General features: G+C 40.9%; 1 protein-coding gene across 1 annotated transcript; it reads right to left on the minus strand.

Annotated features, from left to right (window-relative positions):
* Window positions 1-456: 456 nt before the first annotated feature.
* LOC311042925 (kelch-like protein 21) lies at window positions 457-20002 on the minus strand. The gene is made up of 13 exons (XM_084054027.1): window positions 19905-20002; window positions 17912-18014; window positions 17048-17245; window positions 15747-15881; window positions 15405-15596; window positions 14823-14966; window positions 13687-13873; window positions 12158-12295; window positions 8531-8659; window positions 7414-7590; window positions 6830-6973; window positions 4049-4229; window positions 457-3019 (listed from the first exon to the last, which is right to left on the minus strand). Exons 2-13 carry the CDS (start codon window positions 17984-17986, stop codon window positions 2800-2802), a joined length of 1920 nt encoding a protein of 639 aa, XP_083910153.1. The 5' UTR covers window positions 17987-18014; window positions 19905-20002; the 3' UTR covers window positions 457-2799.
* Between the last annotated feature and the right edge of the window lie 927 nt (window positions 20003-20929).

Raw genomic sequence — 20929 nt, forward strand, 5'->3', positions numbered from 1 at the left:
TTAATGGTGTGAATAGTGTCATTTGTGTCAAAGGACTTTAAAGGAGTAGTTCACCCAAACAAATACTTATTTTCTATCAATTACACACCAAATTACACCATCAAATTATTGGCTTAGGAACTCAACAAAAAAAACATAATGTCCATATATTCAAGGCTTCATGGGGTGTGTAATTAATAGAAAATAAGTAATGTTTTGGGTGAACTACTCCTTTAATAGCAGATCACAATGTTTCTTATTTTGTACATTTATGGACAATTAACTGAAGCATTGGAACAAACTCTGGGTCATTTTCCCCAAGAAAATACAATTCAATTATAATAACGTTATCAATTGATACGATGTAGAGAGCAAAAACACAATCTAGTTGATTGATTGATTGAATACTTTATTAGAAGTTTGCACATGAAAGTACAATTCAATACAAGGTCAGCTAATATTTCTTTTTGATGATTTTAAACCCAAGAAAGCCTATGCCTTGTTTCCATTGGGGTCCTTTGTACTCAATTCATAAAGACATGAAATGTCAGACAGTTATACACTACTATGCAGAACATCATAAAAAAATAAGAAAAACAAAAATATATATACAGTAAACAGTTTGAGGGGGGGGCTAGGCTTTGACTTTTAAACAGGGGCCAGTTTAGAATTGCAGCCACCTGTAGGTACCGTTTTAGGGCGGTTTTGAAGGAGAGTAGGGTTTTACACTCCTTCACGGCTTGTTTGCGTTTTCTTCAATTTTATCATCGAGGTAGTTTTTTCTTTATCTGGTCATGTCAGTTACCTTGTTTTTTAGCTTATTGCACTGTTTTTTGAGATTAACAAAGTGGGTTTGGAGATCATTGTTGAAACGTTTGGAGAGCTTGGTCTTACATTTATGAACTTCAGAGCACTTTTGGTCTCTGACTTTCATAGCAGTAAGTATGTCCGAATTAATCCATGGCTCCGAGCGAGTTTTGACCCTGCTGGTTTTCATGGGAGCCATGCTATTCAAAATTGAAAGGAATTTGGTTTTGAAGCCATGCCATGATTCGTCTACCTGTGTGCTGTTTAGTTCATCAGACCAGTCCTGTCTCTCCTGACTGTGATTAAAGGCCTAACTTTTGTAGTCTTTGAGGGATCTAGATAAGACATTTGTGACAGCCGGCCTTAGGTTTTTGTTTTGTTTGGGTACAAAAGATCATATAATGATCACTTAGTCTGCAAACTAAAACCCCACTTGTGAGGATTTTGGACCTGTCCGTTGTTAGAATGAGATCTATGGTAGTTTGAGTGGAATCACACACCCTTGTGGGTTGGGTAATTAGCTGATGGAGGCTGTGCAGATCACAAAACCTACTGAAGGATTTGAACACGGATGCTTCTTTTCGGAGCATATATAGTGTTCCAATCTCTGATAAGAATTTTCTCAGCACCGTCCACCTTAGCTAAAGAAATCAGTCGGATCAGTAGGTCTGTAGATGGTACCGACAATCACAAGTTTAGCACTTTCAAAAATGATCTCAACCCACAGAGTTTCAATAGCTTCATGAGTCAGGTCAGAACGAGTGATAAAGTTAGTGTCCTTATGTACATACATGCATACACTACCCCCATGTCTGTTCCTATCATTTCTGATGACTGTATAATTTTCTATTTCAATCTCAGAGTCCGTTATTGAATCATCAAGTTTGGTCTCAGAGAAGCTCAAAATGTGAACCTTACCATTGTGAAACATTTCCCTGATTTGGGCCAGTTTGTCTTTAGATCCAACTAGACCAACTAATGCCTTAAGAGGCAAGAGCTGGTAGCACCGCTGGCCTGCAAGATCTTGCCAGTGTTGCCAGGTCTACTTATTATAAGCGACTTTTGGCTTGTTTTCCTGTACATCACTTGTAAATATTCATAGTTGCAGGTTGCCTGGGCTTGTTTCTGAAGTGCAGTTGCTTATTTGGGCTTACTTTCAATATTATTTTTGAAAATAGTTGATTTAATAGGGCTCAAGTGGTGAAACTGGTCACTTCTTTTGGGCTTGTTTTCATAGACCTCGTTGCTCGTTTCATTCACAGAATCTGGCAACACTCAGCTCCGACAAAAAACATAATCACCGAACATTTTTGCACTATCGTAGCCTACTGCTTTGCTTTGGAGTTGATCGATGGGTATAGGAATTGAGAGTTGAGATTGAGAATATGGTATCTAATTCAAAAGTGCGAAGGGCAAATGTCTCTGGATTATTTAGGCTCTACGGAGCCTGTCTGACCAAACAAGCAAAACAACCAATCAGGGTGCTCTACAGAGCCCTCACCCCCTCTCTCCCCTCTCTTCACTAACCCACGGCTGTACCGGTCGGCCCAAAGAGTGAACATGCTCGACGGAACGACGCTATCTGACAACAATTTGTCGGCAGCAGACGCTTTCTAACGCTGAGTCTGCCCGAAATCGGTGCGGTGGAGAGCTGCCTATAAAGAAATATTAAGTTAACCACTTAAACCCCAGCATCCGAAAGCTTTCACTGAATAGCAGATCGTCAAACTCACAACCCGACGTGTTGCGTTGCATTGTGGCTATTTTCAGTGAAAGTTTTCCCCACAATAACAGAAAATACACTAGTACAGAACCCTGAGGGACTCCGCTCAATAGGGTTAAAGTAAGCAGGCAACTGTCACGCTACAGTAGTGTACATCCAGTGGTGGTAGGGACGTCAGGGCTCATGAATCCAAGAACATTTATTTCCACTACCAATACCACATATTCCTCCGGAATGCTCTATTGTGAATATTGAAAAAACTGAAAGCTCCTTTGTCATCGTCATCCTTATCATGACCAATTGAATAAAGAACCATCACTATCAACCTCCTCCACATCATCATCTTCATAATCATAATCATGATCATCAGCTGGAGTTGGGAAGTCATCCCTCAGCCTGAAAGTCACGCAGTTTAGATCGTAGCGAGGACAGTGGCGAGCATTGAGCATCTTTCCCACGGTTTCCCACGAGTCCGTTGCTTCGCAGTAGCGCTCAATGCTGTTGGGAAGCCTGCACGAAGAGAGACCAATAGCCATGAGAGAATTCTCAGGACAAGTCACAATTATGACATAATCACAATTATTTGAGATAATCGCATAATGTTCATACATTTTAAAACATTTTCTGTATAAAATGATTGTCGTTTCTATGTAAACTGGTCACAAAAAATTCGGAAACGTACTGTAACTTTGGTCGATTATTTCTCTCCTTTAATAATTACAATTGGTATTGTATTTTATATCGTTTTTTATCGTCACCTTTACAAAGAGGTATAACTTGTAAGGATTGTGCAATCGTGGAATGAGCTAAACCTGTTGGTAGCGTCTCCAAAACATTTGCCAAAATCCCCCAATATGCTCCTGTTGGTAATTGCTCTTGTTTTGAGTGACCTGCCAGCACACACCTGCTGAGAGGTGTGTGACTGGCACCTGAGCATGGGTCTTGCAACTTTGTTGAGTTTGTGTATGAACCAAGCAGCAACACTGCCCCATGGAAAGATGCCACATTTGTCCCTTCAGGATAAGGCCCGTGCAATAGGGCAAGTGAAGCTGGTGTTTCTTTACGCAGATTACGCATGATTTGGTATCGGCCCTGGCATCATCTGCTGGCAGGTGTGTGTCAGTCACAGGTGTGTGACTGGCACCTGAGCATAGGTCCTTCAACTTTGACATCCATCTTTGGTACCATTGTGCAAATCTTGCCTGTAAATCTCTGGAAGGAAACCTATGGTTCCCCAAACAGGCCTTATCTTGAAGGGGCAAACGTGGCATCTTTCTATGGTAGTGTTGCTGCTTGGAGCATACACAAACTCAACAAAGTTGCGAGACCCATGCTCAGGTGCCAGTCACACACCTGTGACTGGCACACACCTGCCAGCACTTGAAGCTCAAAACAAGAGTTTTGTTGTGTTGCTCATTCCCTACAATGTACCTCCTTGTAAATGTGACTAATGAAGGATAACAATGATGAATACAATACCAATTGGTATTAATCATGAAATGTCATGATGATGGTGACAGGCCTCCAGCAGCATCTTACCCGTTGTAAGACGCTTCTGGCACCGCTTGCCTCCCTCCTAGCACGCAGATCTTTCCATCCACCACCACCACGCCAGGCTCACTGCGTGGCTCTTGCATGAGGGCACAAAGACTCCACTGGTTGGTCTTGGGGTTGTAGCACTCCATCGTGTTTTCCATGTTGTCCTTGATATTTGTACCACCTATTTGATCAACAAGAATGCACAGGATAGTGACTGTCAGTGGGCTCTATTGGGTTCCCAAACTACAGTTAAAGGGATATTTCACTTTCAAAAAAATGTTGGGTCATTTTATCGTCTACTCAGGCTTTTGTGAGCCCCCCAGACCATTTTAAGTTGCTTGATTTAGTATTTAAATATTTGATATTCATTTTATCAGACACGCCCCCTTCCTATACAAACCCATTAAAACTTCAAACTCTTCAAATAAAAACTTCAAACAACATGTTAGATTCATCAAAAACACCCCTCCTTGGTTCACCGTGTCCTCCTAATACGCGAGGGGGGCGCGTTTTTTCTTTTTTTTTAATTACTTTTTTCATTTATTATTATTTTTTTATTAATTGTATTTAATCTTTTTCGTAAAAAAAAAAAAAAAAAAAAAGTTATCGCAAAAACACAGCCCCCTCGCATATTAGGAGGGCAGTGTGAGTCACCAGAACCAAGGACGGGTGTTTTTGATGAATCTAACATGTTAAAATGAATATCAAATATCTAAATACTGAATAAAGCAACTTAAAAACGGTCTGGGGGGCTCAAAAAAGCCTGAGTAGACGATAAAATTACCTAAAGTTTTTTGGAAAGTGAAATATCCCTTTAAGTTGAAGTGAGTCCATTATGGAACTAAGAGCGGTGGAAGAGAGTAACTAAATACATTTCCCCAAGTACTCTGCTGTACTGTGCCAAAACAGTTTGTGGTGAGTCATCATTTTCCTAATTATGACGCATCTGCCCATATGACTACAGTATTTGGGGAGTTGCATTTGTACAATGTTGAGGTGCTTTTATTTTACTTAAATATTTCAGAAGTGTTTAAATAGTTACCCTTTATTTCTACTCCACTACATCTCTGGGGAAAATATTTTACATTTTTACCCCACTATAATTAGTTGACAGCTTTAGTTACTTTGCAGAATAAGATAAATACAAAACAAATATTAACTGATAAATTGTGTAATGATTTAGATTAAGCTATTCAGCAGCACACAGTCATTTTAATTAACCATTAATGTGATGGACATATCCACATCCAATCCCAATAAGATGTTTCTGAAAAGGGCCATTCTGCATAATGACTAATGAGTGCTCTTATGTTTGGTACTCCAAGAATATGTTCATGCCAATATTTACGCACTTTTTAATAAAAAAGTAAAAGTTAGAATACAGGACTTTTACTTGTAACAGTGTATTTCTACTTTCTGGTAAACACTGAGTATTTCTTCCACCACTGACGAAGAACAGGCATGATACCTATAAGCAGGGGTGCACATAACTGGTGCGTAAGTGCGCGCTCAAAATAAATGTTAAAAGAAAGGCTCTTGCGTACCAATGCCAGTACAAACCATTTATCTATAGCGCCAGTTACAAGATCTGGTGTCACATACCTTAAATATCCATCTACTACTTCTAAGTAGACTAAAAAAAACATAAAACTAGTGTTGACTAATCATTTCTAGTGGCTCATAATTTGAAATCCACCGTTTTTAGAGAAATTCTGTTTCTGTTGAAACCAAGCTGTCATGACAGGCTGTCAAGGTGCTGGTTGAAAGTAAATAAGAACCCACATGGATTATACAAAAATATTTTGGCCAAAGTTCATATTTACGATATGGAAACAATTCTCATGTGACTTAAACAATGTAGCCTACACACTTTGGAAGTGTGCTAAACTCTTTGAACCTCCGCAGCATCTACAGGTGAGTGCTTAATTTCTGGCTAAAATGGGCTAACGTTGCGGTAGAGGAAAGACGTCCGCACAGAGCTTTAGCTCCAATAAAACGCTTGCTGTGCAATCATCAGGTATACAATGGGCGTCTTTTCTCTATTGTCTTTACTGTCATTTATTTTGTCTTCGACTACTGGATGTGCATTTTGTGCTGCACAGCTCATTTGATACAGTAGCGTTGCACTCATGTAGTTCTACACACACGTTCAGTCTGCAGTCTGATGTATTTTCGCCAATTAAAATAAGCAATCTGCTGTCATATAGTTTTCTTAACGGATTTATTGCTTTTAAATGCGGCAAAAAATATTCATAATTGCTCTGTTGCACTTAATTGTGTAGTGTGCTCTAAAATCAGCACTGAAACGCTTGCATTGTAGCCTCGTATTTGGTCATAAAGGCTTATTTCTATGTCAAAAAATAAACAAGGAAAATGTTAGGGTGCGTAAGTAAGTGCCCCCCTGAGAAACTAGACCAAAAAAGTTATGTGCACTTCTCTATAAGGTAGATCTTTAAGAACAGGTATAATACCTACAGTATATTTCTGCTGTCGGGCAGAAACCAGCCAACTCCAAAAACGTTCATTTTTCAAGAAATGAAAAAACAAAAAGTGGAGTTTGGAGGTTTTGATCATCATTGATAAGAACAGCTGAATGGACCTCCAAGCTCACAATGAGGTTGGGGGTCAAAGTGGTGTGGAGCCTGGAGTCAGCAAAACCAGCTAAATCCACCCACCTTTGGTGGAGTTAAGGGTGTTCAATAGCACTGATTTGCGAAAGAAATGAAGTTAGCTGGTTTCTGCCCGACAGCAACGATAGATCTTTAAGAACAGGTATGATACCTATAAGGTAGATCTTTCCATTTAGAGTGCAGACAGCTGGTTTATCACGGGGAATCAGCATAGGAGTGACTTCTTTCCATACAGATTTTTCAAGATTGTAACTGGCCACCTGGGCTGGGTTTGACTTATTAGAAGGAGTGCCACCTAGAGCCCGGAAGAAAGGAAGGTAGCGCACGTGCAACACACACACACACACACACACACACACACACACACACACACACACACACACACACACACACACACACACACACACACACACACACACACACACACACACACACACACACACACACACACACACACACACACACACACACACACACACACACACACACACACAGTATCAACAGGAGAAGGATAACACATAATAATACCAAAGGTTTTGGATATTTTCAGTTAACCATTATGCTCAGGGTTCGATTTGTACAAATAACCACTTAAGCCCTATACAGTATACAGTATGTTGTCGTACAACAAATAGCATGGGGGGTATCTAAAGCAGAGCACCCCCCCTCCAGCAAATTGAACCCTGATTACTCTTCAGTAGGCTGAAACGACTGGCGTGCAAACCTGTTCCATACCAATAAAATAGAGCAGTCCATCTAGTGCGACCACGCGAGGCAGATTGCAATCCCAATAGACTGCCACCCCGACACATTTGATGAGCTGCCAGGTGTTGGTGCTGGGGTCGTAGCGCTCCATGGAGTCCTTCCCCCGGCCACCCACTGCATACACATAGCCGTCCATCATCACCAGGCCTATGTGTAAAAAATCAATAAACCTGATCATTACAACTGATGACCATGGCCATGTGCAATATGCAGCACCTCCTTGGGTAAACCTAGGCAACAGCACTTTTAGAGGTTATTCTTAAACAGTCATTTTAAATTCAACTTGAACTGAACTGATGCAGTTCAAACCAAGCATCAGAATGGGGGAAAGAGTGATTTAAGTGACTTTTACATTCTTAGTTAAATTGTTTGTTTTGCTTACTTTTCAACTGTCTGCTAGTCTAATTGTTTTATTGGCTTAAGTAGGCTACTTTGCAGATGGAGTACGGTTGCTATTCAGTGTTCATAATATAGGAGGATGTATTTGCACTGTATTAGCCATATGGTGACATTTTGTTTGTTCTGTTGATCTGTGAGCCCAGCTCACCTGCTATTTACAGAGGATACAGGATAGGTGGGCACCTTGATGTAAAATTGGCTATGTTGTCCAAAATGTTAAAAAATATATTAGAAAAGTCGTCTTAAATCTTTAACTTCCAGAGTAAAAGTGTAATAGTGTCACCTATAGGCGATTTTAGCCTCTGTCAGGAGGGGGGCCAAGATTTTGTCATGGGGGGGAACCTCTGTGTTAAATTGGCTATTTTCTTCAAAATGTTAAAACAAATATATTTGGAAAATGTTTAAGTAAAGTATACATGATTAGAACGTGCTTAAACATTCGACAATTAAGGTAGAATATTTCTACAATTGCTACAAATTGCTACACAACCTGTATATCCAGTCATTTTTACACATAAACAAGAAGTTGAAGGATATAATTAAGTGATAATGATGTACTGTACTGTGCATGTTCACATCATGTATACTTTACATTACTTAAGTAGCAGTACCTGATTAACTTTTGTTGAATTAAAAATGTTACACACAGTATAACTTTAAATTGAATGCCATAGTTTGCCGATCTTACTCAAGAGACGCCTTGTTTCATTCATGGGAGCCATCTTCAACCATGAGTTACGGGTAACGTCATAGCGCCACATCTCCCTATTGTATCCTGCAAGAGATGAAGCTCCTCTGGCCAAATACACAGTAGAGCCTATGGTGGGTGAAGAGCAGAATTAAAACGAGTTATGCCTTGATGATTGTCAAAGAAATAAAGATGTTAATATATAAACACAACTTGAATGATTAGATCTATGTTATTATGATGGTTCATTTGTCACTGTTGAACAAGGCCTGACCTGTGAACCTGACAATAGGTTGAAAATCTTTTGCACGTTAATGTCTAATCTCATGTACAGAGTACATGCCTGCTGCCAATATGGACCTACCGAAGTGTCACCAGCTCGCATCTTATGTCCAACCTCATGTACATACAATGAATTATAAATAAAAAGCATCACGTGTTGTGGATGCACCTGGGACGTATCATCAGTGTTGTAGCCTGGGGTTGACGGGTGTTTCGGGTCTCGCAATGTAGTAACTTGGGGGGGGGGGGGGTTTATCAATTTAATATTCCACTATGATCAAACCATTCACACAACTCTACAAGCATATGAAGAAGGAGCCGTTGACCCCAGAGGTCAAATGCCCCAAACAGCTCTGTTTACACACATCCTGCGGTCTACGTGCCCACGCACAGATATACTGATGTGCACGCACATACACACAGAGTTTCCTAGACCCACTGGCTAGGATTGACGATGTCGCTGACATGGAACCATGATATCAGGACACAAACTTGGGACAAATTTAAGTGGAAATAATGCCATAATTTGCAGCTCCGCTTCCAACCAAATGGCCTGCGACCTATGACCTTGATATCATCGATCCTCAAGCACTCCTCAAAGATTGGAGGCAGAGTTCTTTTCATACGTTCATAGTTATTAATCCATATTAAACAAGTGGTTATTACGTGTCCTACTGTGTAAGCTTGCTGTTATATTTGTAACATTCAAGTATGATTAAGTGCAAATGTTTATCATACTTTCACTTATGCATGAAGGTACATTTATATTATCATTTGATTGTTATTATTCATTATATTTCCAATATTCTTTTAAATAGGAACCAGATGTGTGACACTAACTTACAATGGGAGAATATCGATAATATAATGAATAAATCCTTGTAAGAGAATCAACTTTAGGTTGAGTTAATTAGTTGTTGTTGTTGTGGGCTCAGATTTATCTTCTTCCCCCCTTTCTTTCTAAACATACCTTCCTGTGTTTCAGCCAATGACAGGGAGAGGATTGAGTTTCACATGGTATTTAGGATGGAGAATAAAAGACCATCTCTTTATGACCAATACCCAGTCCAGTCTAGGCCTCGTCTTGTCTGGTCTTATCTATGTTATCCTCCCCTTCTCTTGTCTTAGTGTCAGCTAGGTGTATTCTTGTTTTGTTCAATTTGAATGGGAACTATAAGATTCATTGACATTTTCAAGTCATTAAATATTGCGTTCATCTGCTGCAAAGGAATCAAAGTTGTGCCTTTCAACACAACAGTGGAAAGTCGAAAGTGGACAGTGGAAAGTGGAAAGTGGACAGTGGACAGTGGAAAGTGGACAGTGGACAGTGGACAGTGGAAAGTGGAAAGTGGACAGTTGAAAGTGGAAAGTCAAGAGAGAAAGTATCACCTACAATCTCTCTTTCGTGAAGAATATAGACTCTAAAGAAGAATAAAAGACGGCTGTTGTTAACAGTGAAGACTTGCTGGCACTTAAGGAGTGTCGAAGAAAGCCAGGCAGGCAGGCAGTGAGGCAGGCGACAAATACCAACAGCCCCAGAACGCTACTTGAGAAGTGACCCCTGTCAATCACAGGTCTGTTCCCATCATCTGATGCGCAACGGCAATAGGATTGTATGTGTATTAGGCTTGTTTTCATCAACTTATTGACAGGGCTCTTTAACTTCTGTCTCTATTTCCTTTCAGCCCTCACCTACCTTCCCCTCTTTCTATCTCTTTCTGTCTAGAAGCTCACAACAATTAGTATACCATTTTTAGCACATAAAGTTCTAATCAGGGACCACAGCAGAAATTACATATTGTACGGCTGTATTGGAACATTAACATTAACTACAGCCAAAATTGCATATCTGATCTACAAGCTTGTCATCTTTTTAACCACCAAGATCGTCAAAATGTTTGATCTAATAGTAGATCTACAAGCTTGTAGATCTGATATTTTCACAATAAAGAGGAATAGAACATAAACACAGTACCAGGCTCGTACAAAGTCGTCAGATGAAATGTTCTGATAGCCCAATTAGTAGTCACTGAATGAATCCAGCAACAAATCTTTATACATTTTGACTTGACATCTTGACTTCTACAAAAGCAACAAGATCTATATCAAAGTTCTAATCAGGGACCACAGCAGAAATTACATCTTGTACGGCTGTATTGGAACATTAACATTAATTTCCTATGGCTTATGCCTTTGAGTTAATAAACTTCCTTGATTAGAAATCAAACTTGTTTGTCTTTTGTATATTGTTGGATGATCTATGACCCAGCCTCAGCCAAGAATTCAAAATCCTTCAGAGTTTATGAGACTGATCTGTATTAAAAACAGGTAAACTGGTGATACATAATTTCATTGATATTCATGACATTTAATGATAATGAATCACTGAATTACCCCCATACACACTACAGCAACATACACCCTTGCCCAGGTGACCCAGCCAGGGCTGATCAAGCCCCGACTTACGTCCCAGTAGCTACCCACGGTCAGTCCTCTTAGGGAAAGGCAGGGCCTCTCAGTCCGCTTCTCCAGAATTAAGTCTGCCGGGACCGGGGGAGGCTCTGGCACGTGGAGGGACTAGGCTCTGTGGATGGCCTCCTGTCCCAAGTTCTGTACAGTACTGTACCTGCTGGTTTATGCTATGTGCATATATATGCAGTTATCTTTGATTTTCTTCTTTCAGAAAACAACAAAATCGATGGAGGTCGCACAAAAACAGGTCACACATCTTTACACCTGTAAACCTGTGATGTGACAATAAAGTTCATTCTGAATCTTATCAAGCCAAGACAGGTCCAGTGTAAAATTCAGAGGCAACACAGAAAGATTCATTACAGGCAATGGTGGGCAGTAACTAAGTACATTTACTTGAGTACTGTACTTAAGCACATTTGTATGTTTTTTTCCTTCTTTTTGCCCCTAGCTCATTACTTTCACTCTGCTACAATTCAAATAGAAATATTTTACTTTTGACACGAGTACATTTATAGGAAGGGACTCTTGGGACTCCAAATCACAAAAATAGATACATTTTTTAATTAAAGTAAAAATAGCCCTTCTAGAATCCCAATTAGTCGCAGTGAGCTTTAGATCTGCTATTTTCACTATATAAAATAACTTCAATATATAAGAACCAAATGACATATTTAATAATTTTATTTATACACTTATTTTAAAATAGTGGAAATAGACGATCTACAAGCTCTCAACACGTCACATAGATCTGCCATTTCCACTATTTTTGGAAAATGTATGATGATAATGCAAAAATAATAATTTTAGTTATATAAAATAATTGTCATTAGGCGATTATGTAATAATTGTGACAGGCGGCCCTCTCCTCACCTGACATCACCACAGAAGAACTTTCGAACCCTATGGATGGCAGAGGTCCCAGAGTCTTCCACTGGTTGGTCAGAAGATCAAAGCTCTTCATCTTGTCAGAGTAGTTAGCACAACATTGTCCGCCCATCGTCACAATCACTTCAACATGCGGGGGAGAGGGAGCACGGGGGTGAGACAGAGTAGATTTAAGAGTTCAAGGAGAAACCAAATCAGGGTTATCACACCTTTTTAACAATGAATTTTTTTTTTTGGGCTCCCCAGTGTCTCTTGTACCCCAAAAAATATATTTTTTAACATTCAGTCATTCATTCTCATTTCAGAGATTTTCAGAATGGGCGTGTCTGAACAGGCCATCTCAGAATGGCAATGCAAGTGACATCACTTGCATTTCTAGTCCCGCCCCCAGCCCGCTAAATGTACGGCAACAAGGACTTCCTTCCTGTTTTGGGCGAAGGGCGGGCCGTATTCTAATGGAGGCGGGGAAAAGGGATGAGGAGGGCGGGGGGGGGGTGATGATTGACAGACAGAATTGCTCAGTAGCACCCCTCTGCCCAAAAGGACGTTTTGGTATTGCAGCTGAAAAAGCTTGTAATGACAGACAGTCAGATTGTGAGAAAAAAATATCTGGATGTTTTTTTAGGCTTACAACCTGTTTAATATTAGTATTAGGCGGCAATATTTATATATAATATATATTTTTTACATTCATGGTGTAGCCCCTTTAAGTATTTTACCCCATTCCTAGGCCTGTAGCAATCATGCGGTGAAATAACGAGGCTCTTACTCCAGTATAACTCCTAACAATGTATCACTGTGCAACATGTTGTTAATTTGTATTAATTTCGTCACGTGACGTCCTGTATACATTAGGTCGCACTCACGCAGCTCTAGTTCAAATGTGCGAAGGGCAATGTCTCTGGCTTATCTAGGCTTTCTCCTGCACCAGAAGCAGACGAGAGGGAAAAAAATAATACCGATTTGCTCTGGCCAAACAAGCTAAACAGCCAACCAGGTGCGATGGAAAGCTACCTTTTGTGGGAACCCTGCCAAATGTATTTATCCACTTTGAACCCTCCAGCATCCATATTCTGAGGGGAACATCAGCCAAAATTGCAGATCTGATCTACAAGCTTGTCATCTTTTTAACCACCAAGATCGTCAAAATGTTTGATCTAATAGTAGATATACAAGCTTGTAGATCTGATATTTTCACAATAAAGAGGAATAGAACATAAACACAGCACCAGGCTCGTAAAAAGTCGTCAGATGAAATGTTCTGATAGCCCAATTAGCAGTCACTGAATTAATCCAGCAACAAATCTTTATACATCTTTCCACAAAAGCAACAAGATCTATATCAAAGCTTGAATTGTAAAATTCAAATAATGAAATTGTGATGCAAACATTTTTTGCTTCATTTTATTTTACATACCTTGCTATTTTTTTTCTATACAGCCAGAAAAAAACCTTGATGTATTTTTTATTTTGCACCACCATCAGTTACAACATGCATGTGTGAGGCAAGGTACCTGTGGTCCTGCCTGGGCGTGTCGTACCGCAGGGCTTGGCCTGGTTCTTGCTCCGGGTCCTGGCCCGTTTCTTGGCCTCAGAGATGAACCTCTGGCAGCCCTTGTATTCCTTCAGCACTTTCAGGGACTCATTCACAGTGTGGAGGTAGGACGGGCTGATGAGAGGCAGACGGATCTGCTCTAGTACCTTACAGAGCACATAGTTATTAACACATAGTTATTTACTAGTCCAACTAGATATTATTGGGTGAACAACATTATACAACTGTTAATAATACATAATAATACATTTTATTTATAACACACTTTATAATAATAATACATAATAATACATTTTTGCAAATCTCAAAGTGCTACAGGGTTTAAAAACATGGCTTAAAACAGCAAAAGCAACCAAACAATTACATGGGACCCTACTAGGCTAAAGGGTCAAATTAAAAACTAGGTAAAATCAGGGCATTGAGAAGAAAATAAAGGCTGTGGCCGGTAATCGTTTTTTAGTATGTTTGGTGTGTGTACATAGACGTCGGTGCTAGTGAGGCGACTGCGTCTGAGTCGTTCCATCTGACCCTGCAGCCCCAATGGCTGGTCTCGTTCAGCCTGAGCAAATCAGAGTGTGTGTCTGTCTGTGTGTATGTGGTCGCTCTCTCACATTTGCCAAGCGCAAACCAGAAAAATGAATTGGGACAGCACACACTAAGAGAGAGAAAGATTGAGCGAGGCAGAGAGCAGAGCAAGAGCAAGAGCAAGAGCGAGAGCGAGAGCGAGAGAGAGAGAGAGAGAGAGAGAGAGAGAGAGAGAGAGAGAGAGAGAGCGAGAGCGAGAGCGAGAGAGAGAGAGAGAGACTGTGTATGCAGGAGCAACCTTAACTTAAACCCCAGCATCTGTATTCTGGGAAAACCTTCGTAGAAAATAGCAGATCGATAAGCTTACAACGCGTCTTAGCAAAGAAATTGAATGTAGGATGAAAACAGAAAATACAATAGCATAGAGCGCTGAGGGACACCGCTCAACAACGTATGGGGTTTTAAGTTAACACCTTATAACACCAAACGTCTCCAAATCTGATCTCCCAACGTTATCTCTAATAGTCAGGACACAACTCAGTTTGGTCTGCAGGGGCCTTTATAACTGACCTTTTCAAAGCTCTGGCTACGGCCAGGATCCTTGTCTAACCATAACATGGCAGCCTCAAACGCCATGTCCTCCTTGGGCACGTTGAGATGGTCACTGGCGAGAATCTTTGTCAGTCTTTCCATTGAGAGAGAGGGGAACTCTTCCTAGGGATAGAAACAAAATACTGTTGATCAGCTCAGTGTTTCAGTTCAAATACTAAATAATAAACAGCAGAGAGGCTATTTTGTCTATTCATCGGAGGAGAAGTATAGGGCTTAAGTGGTTAATATGTTTGCAAAACACGTGAGTGTGTGTGCAGGTGAGTGTGTGGGTGGAAACCAAAGGTTGGAAACCACTGCATTAGCTGATAGATTAAGTTCCCACACTTCAAACTCCTCTGAAGTACTCATTGGTGATAGATAGTTTGTTCAATGAAATATGGGACACGTGACTGTAGCTTATTAATATTATATTCAATCACTGACCAATGATCAATGATCTGGGTGAGTTGTGGTGGTGAAAAGGTTGAGCAATGGCAGTAACACAAAGTTATAGGAGATAGAGCCAACAACAACAGACAAAATGATCGCTAAATCACTGACCTGCTGGTAGACGACACTGAAGTGTTCTAAGACGTAATCCATGCTGTGTTTCTCCAACATCTTACAGGAGTGCGCGTCAGCGAAGCAGTAAATACCAACACAGTTGTTCGCGTCCATGTGACGGCCCATGTAGCGACAGCAGGCCTCTCGAACAGCCGCGACGTCCCACAAGTTTGATGCTGCCAGCAGGGCCTAGACCAAATGTTTATCAACAAAGGGCATTTTAGCAAAAATCTAAAATGACACAAATGACATGGAGTTTAATGGGTTAAGCACCGTGGTTATGTAGGACAAAAACGGAGACAATGAATAAGGTTTAATGATGATAAAACATAACCTTACCTGCACATTTTTCGCGGAGATGGACACCTTTGATGTGTAGGCGTAGCTCACCAACAAACCAATGGTCTGAGGTTCCACTCCGCTGATGGTCACCCTTTCCTGTGTGGACTCCTTCATGCCAGATGTAAACATGGCCTGTGCAGATTGGAAAGATGAATGGTTGGCTTGGAGTGTTCATAGTTATACCTTTAAAGCACGTATTGACAAGAACTTTTTGAGGCACTTGTACATTTCCCATTCACTTGTCCAGGCACTTAAGTTACTTGTCCATGTAAAGATTAGCTCATATGGATGAGATGGATTACGCTTAACCACAGAACCATTAGGTCGATTGGTTGTTTAACATAAAACACACACAAAAAAACACTATAATGTGGCCGTGTTTTTATTTATCAATATATATATATATTTAGAGAATAAGGAAGGCTGATGGCCATTTAAAAACATATTTAGAGCTGACCCAAGTAGTTTGGTGCTTCGAAGCTTTATTTGACGGCACGGGATTTGAACGAAAATAAAAATATATAAATAAGAGAATTTTTGCGACACTGCATGATCCGTTGTTTTTTTCTCCACCACTCTTCTCTGCCAGACTCACACACTGACACTGCCTGGTGGCTAAAAGCTAGGTTGTTGCATGTAGCCACAGATAAAAATAAATCAGTTTTGAATCTTGAGAAATGTACAGCTAAGCATAATGATGTATGGGACAACAACAACAATGAGTATACTTCTCCATGATACAACAGTGCGTAGCCGAGAGGGTGCTACTTCGCCGAGAGAGTGATATACAGTACAGTACGTCTAAGTGCGTAACCGAGAGTGTGCTATGTTTCTCCATCCAACGGTGTGAAACCGAGAGAGTGTTATGCTTCACATGAGCGTCACATTATAGTGAAGAAAATCCAAAGTACAAGTAAAATTTTAATGGACTTGTCCTTGAAGATTTATTAGCCTACTTGTCAGGACAAGTGGGACAAGCCTTAATGTCGACCCCTGTCTAAAGGACCCCCAGTTTGTTATCCATTAGGCCACGGACCCCCATTTGATACATTGCTATATATCTAATCTCTGGGACCCCAATCTACACTATAAAATATTGTGTTATTTTAACTCAGTGACTGTACAGTCTCTGAGTTGCAGACCTGCAACCCCTGTGAGGTCTCCGGACCCAACACTGGTTTCTTATTTACATTGTGTCAACAATTAGATGATCTTCCGTTTACATGAAAGCCAAAGGCAGAGTTGAATGTCATTCCCTTACCAACAGCAGCAGGTCAATAAATGTTGTGTGTATTTACCTCAAAGTAAGGGCTGAAGGAGGCCAGTACGTAACGATGGCAGGGGAACTCCTGTCCCTCACAGCACAGGATCAAGTCACACAAGGCACTGTTGAGGCGCAGCCTGTTCAGGCCCTCTAACACCTTGTTGGCATGGTTGGGTTCCTCAAACATCTCAGCATCCAGTGAGGGTAGTAGACGTGCAATGGCGCCATCGTCCTGAGGTGCAATGGCAACATCCAGAGGAAGATTTATAATCAGACAAATAAACAACTGTGAATAATGTTGCTGATCTGGTAATGGTGGCTTTGAAACTGTCCTTTTTTCCCCCTTGTGTATTAGTCCCTCAATGACAGTTTAAAGGGGTAAGTTCACAGATTTTGCACCCAAATCCTGTTTTAATTAAGTTGAGGATAAGATATTGTTATGTTGGAGGTGTGTTTTGTGTGTGTGTGTGTGTGTGTGTGTGTGTGTGTGTGTGTGTGTGTGTGTGTGTGTGTGTGTGTGTGTGTGTGTGTGTGTGTGTGTGTGTGTGTGTGTGTGTGTGTGTGTGTGTGTGTTCTGCTCATTTTGAATATGTTTTCCACCCATGTGACATCACAGAGGTGAATGTCAGTACTTCCTGGACTTCAATGGACTACACAGTATGGCACCAAAGATCACAAGGGGTGGCACGAGGCCAGGTCTGTTTGGACCTAGTTCCACATTTTGAACATAAATCCATAACTTGCTTTTTCATCCACTTTCAACATGGCATCTGTTTGGTGGCTATTTTGGACATGTCATTATTGTCCAAAAAAAAATCAAAAATGCTGTATGTTCAACTGTTGTCCAATTGTTTTTCAAGCATTTTCAAAAACTTTTAAAATAGTGAAACAAACTCACATGGTAAGTGTCCAGTCTCATTCTCTTGGCAGCCCGTTCACTCCGGCAGGCAGCAGCCGGGATGTTGTCAGCCATGGCTGAGATGTGGTGGAGTGGGCAGCGTCTGCAGAGACAACACACAACGTTATGGTTACGTGTGGTTAGTTTGAATCCCGGGCAAACGTCTTGAGCTATGACGTTTGGGAACCACTGGGTATTCTTCATCTTCGTCTCCCCCTGGCCGAAAGGCATGGCCGAGACTATGTTTTGCACCCCGTCCGTCCGTCTTTCCGTCCCGTGTGTGTGTGTGTGTGTGTGTGCACTCCCTGGATGCCAATTCAGAACCTCTGCCCCAAATTCTTCACATAGGCCTGTTATAGCGCCACCAGGAGGCCGCTTTTTGCAAAACATTTTTTTGACAGTACTTTTTTCCAAACATCATGCAAATCGGTACACAGTATCTCCATAGTCATTAAACGAAACGTGTCTTTCAGATTTTTCATATTCCATCCTGATTGGCTAAGATTGGCTTCCAAAGTTTGCAGAAGTGCTCCGTTTTGAACAAAATGCCTCAAATCATGAACACGGTATGTAATTTCCGTGAAAATGTTCACGCATATTCTCACTAGGCCAGGAAGAAATGCCACTTGAAATCTTTCAGATCAGCCTCATGGTGGCGCTATAACAGGCCGATTCGTGTTTTTACCTATAACGATCTGTGTAAAACTTTGTATGCACACTCCCTAGCGGCCAAGGAAAAACCTTTGCCCTGCATGTTTCACCTATGCCTTTTATAGCGCCTCCAGTATGTAAAACACATGGTGGAGACCTGTGCTCTGAGGAGCACTTTTTCTAGTTGTATTTTATTTTTTATCCACCTACTCCGACTTTTTATCCAAGTACTAGGTGACGCAATTTTCTAATCAGCATGGCAGCAAATCAGTGCATTTAGACATGTGTTCACATGGTCAAGACGAGCTGCTGCATTTCCAATCGAGCATCAGAATGGGGAACATTTTTATTAGTGATGGGCTGCTGATCCACTGGGATTTTCAGTTGGACAAGTCTACCAACTAAAGTGGCTGGTGAGTGTATGTTATTTAGATAGCATGTTGTTTACACAGATCCTGGTATCCTTGTTTCTTTGAATCACTAAATTGATTTATTTGCACTGTATTTATGCGACCATTTAACCATTAGCCTGCTTGCTCAGGGAAGAATTTTAATTTTGACAGTTCAGGCAGTACCACCTGAACCAGTCGTGTCAAACCACCCCATCCCATTGTACACGTTGTATTGTATTAACATTAAAAGGTTACAGAGTACAGCTCTTAATTAAGGGTCCCGTCCTGGTTTGGGTTTTGGAAAAGATGGTCACCCATGTCTAATATGTCAAACTATCCAGTTGCCCCAAATGTTGACTCACGGTTCGGAGGCTTTGCGCAATGTATTTGTCCTTATTTTTCAATAAATACGTTTTTTAATCCCGTCTGTGGCCGAACGCCATTTTCCCCACTCGTTTACGTCCTGTTTACATTGAGTGTAATACCGGCTTTCACCGGATGCGCCCCGTCACTACCGCCCAATGAGGAAGACAGGGAACTTCCGACAGAATCAGACACAGACGGGATTAAAACACTCATCTATTGAACAATATGGACTAATACATTGCACAAAGACTCCGAAGGGCAAGTTAACATTTAGGGCAACCGGGTAAGCAGCTTATATATATTTTCTAAACATGTACGGAGAAGTACGGGCTTTACTGGTGAAAGTGCAGGACGCACTGGGGGGTGCTAGCCAGGACTAGTAGATACGAAAGTAAAAGTCAGACTCGATAAAATCATAGGATAAAATACATCTATGATAGTCTTGATCCAAGGCTAGTATCGCGTTAGCGCTGGTCCATAGCCTTAGAAGGAGCTTGGAGAACTCCTTCATAGGGACCAGAGCTAGTATGCGCGTATGTGTGTCTCAAGTACAACAAACACAGTCGTGACATAAATTAACAAACCTCGTAAAACTGCAATGGAATTGGAGTCTGCGTAAACCGATAAATGAATACAAATAAACAACACAAATGTTGCTTTGTAGACGTTTCTTCCTCCTCCCACTTCCTCCCTCCAGCTGAGCTGTGGGCTTTAAAGTTTAAAGGGAAGCGTGTGTTGTTGTGTGTTACCTTTAACTGTGTCCTCCTCCTGCCAACAACACACACTAGATAAGCAGTTCCGGGCAGAAACGTGCGTACGTGCTGCACAATTCATATAGTTTTCTAAGCTAGTTTTTTTTGCAACCCTAACCCTTGCAATGTAACACCGCTCTGTTTAGCTACACATAACTGTACTCCCTTTTAATTGTACATACATGATTTTGTTTTGGTTGCTTGTTCCACTTTTGCTTTGGTAATGAGGGCTGCCAACACTCCTGGATCCTGCAGGAGCATCCTGGTTTTTGACCACATCTCCTGACACTCACCTGGAACGTCATTTATTCTGGGTTTCTCCTGGATTTGGTATCAAACTCCCAAAATTCACCAGAACACAGGAAATGACATCTACTATGTTAAAAAGTTTATGGGGGAGGACCCCCAGACCCCCCGGTTCGGAGGTGTGGTCAGTCCATGCCATCACACAGAGATATTAACTTTTAAGTAATTAATGGTTATTATTAAAGATGGGTCTTTGTCTTACATTGCTTCAGTCATCATTCTGTAGGCCTACTTTTGTTAATGGATGAAATTGTACCCATTATTTCCCAATGATAGTAAAGCAAGCCTGATAAAAGTGTCAAACTCACAAAATTCACCAAAACACAGGAAATTACATCTACTCTGTTGAAAAACTTTCGGGGGGAGGAAACCCAGACCCCCCACTAGCCACAAGCCCCCAACCAATCTCCTGGATTCTGACAATAAATAAAGACAACCCCTTTGAATTGAATTGAATTGAACTGACCAACCTCCTCTTAGTTACATGTAGGCTATTCATCACAAATACTCTGTTTGTTTTCTTTATTATAGATTATGATAATCTGAGTGTA

Source organism: Gymnoscopelus microlampas (assembly GCF_963454915.1).
Source record: "Gymnoscopelus microlampas genome assembly, chromosome: 4".
In the NCBI taxonomy this organism is placed as follows: Eukaryota; Metazoa; Chordata; class Actinopteri; order Myctophiformes; family Myctophidae; genus Gymnoscopelus; species Gymnoscopelus microlampas.

Bases quoted from the DNA above. Each gene is read 5' to 3' on its own strand.
- LOC311042925 (XM_084054027.1), bottom strand. From the start codon at position 17,986: ATGGCTGACAACATCCCGGCTGCTGCCTGCCGGAGTGAACGGGCTGCC. The intron at 17,246-17,911 runs GTGAGTTTGTTT...ATTGCACCTCAG, and splicing joins TGAGACTGGACACTTACCAT to GACGATGGCGCCATTGCACG. The intron at 8,660-12,157 runs GTGAGGAGAGGG...CACCCACCATAG, and splicing joins TTCTTCTGTGGTGATGTCAG to GCTCTACTGTGTATTTGGCC.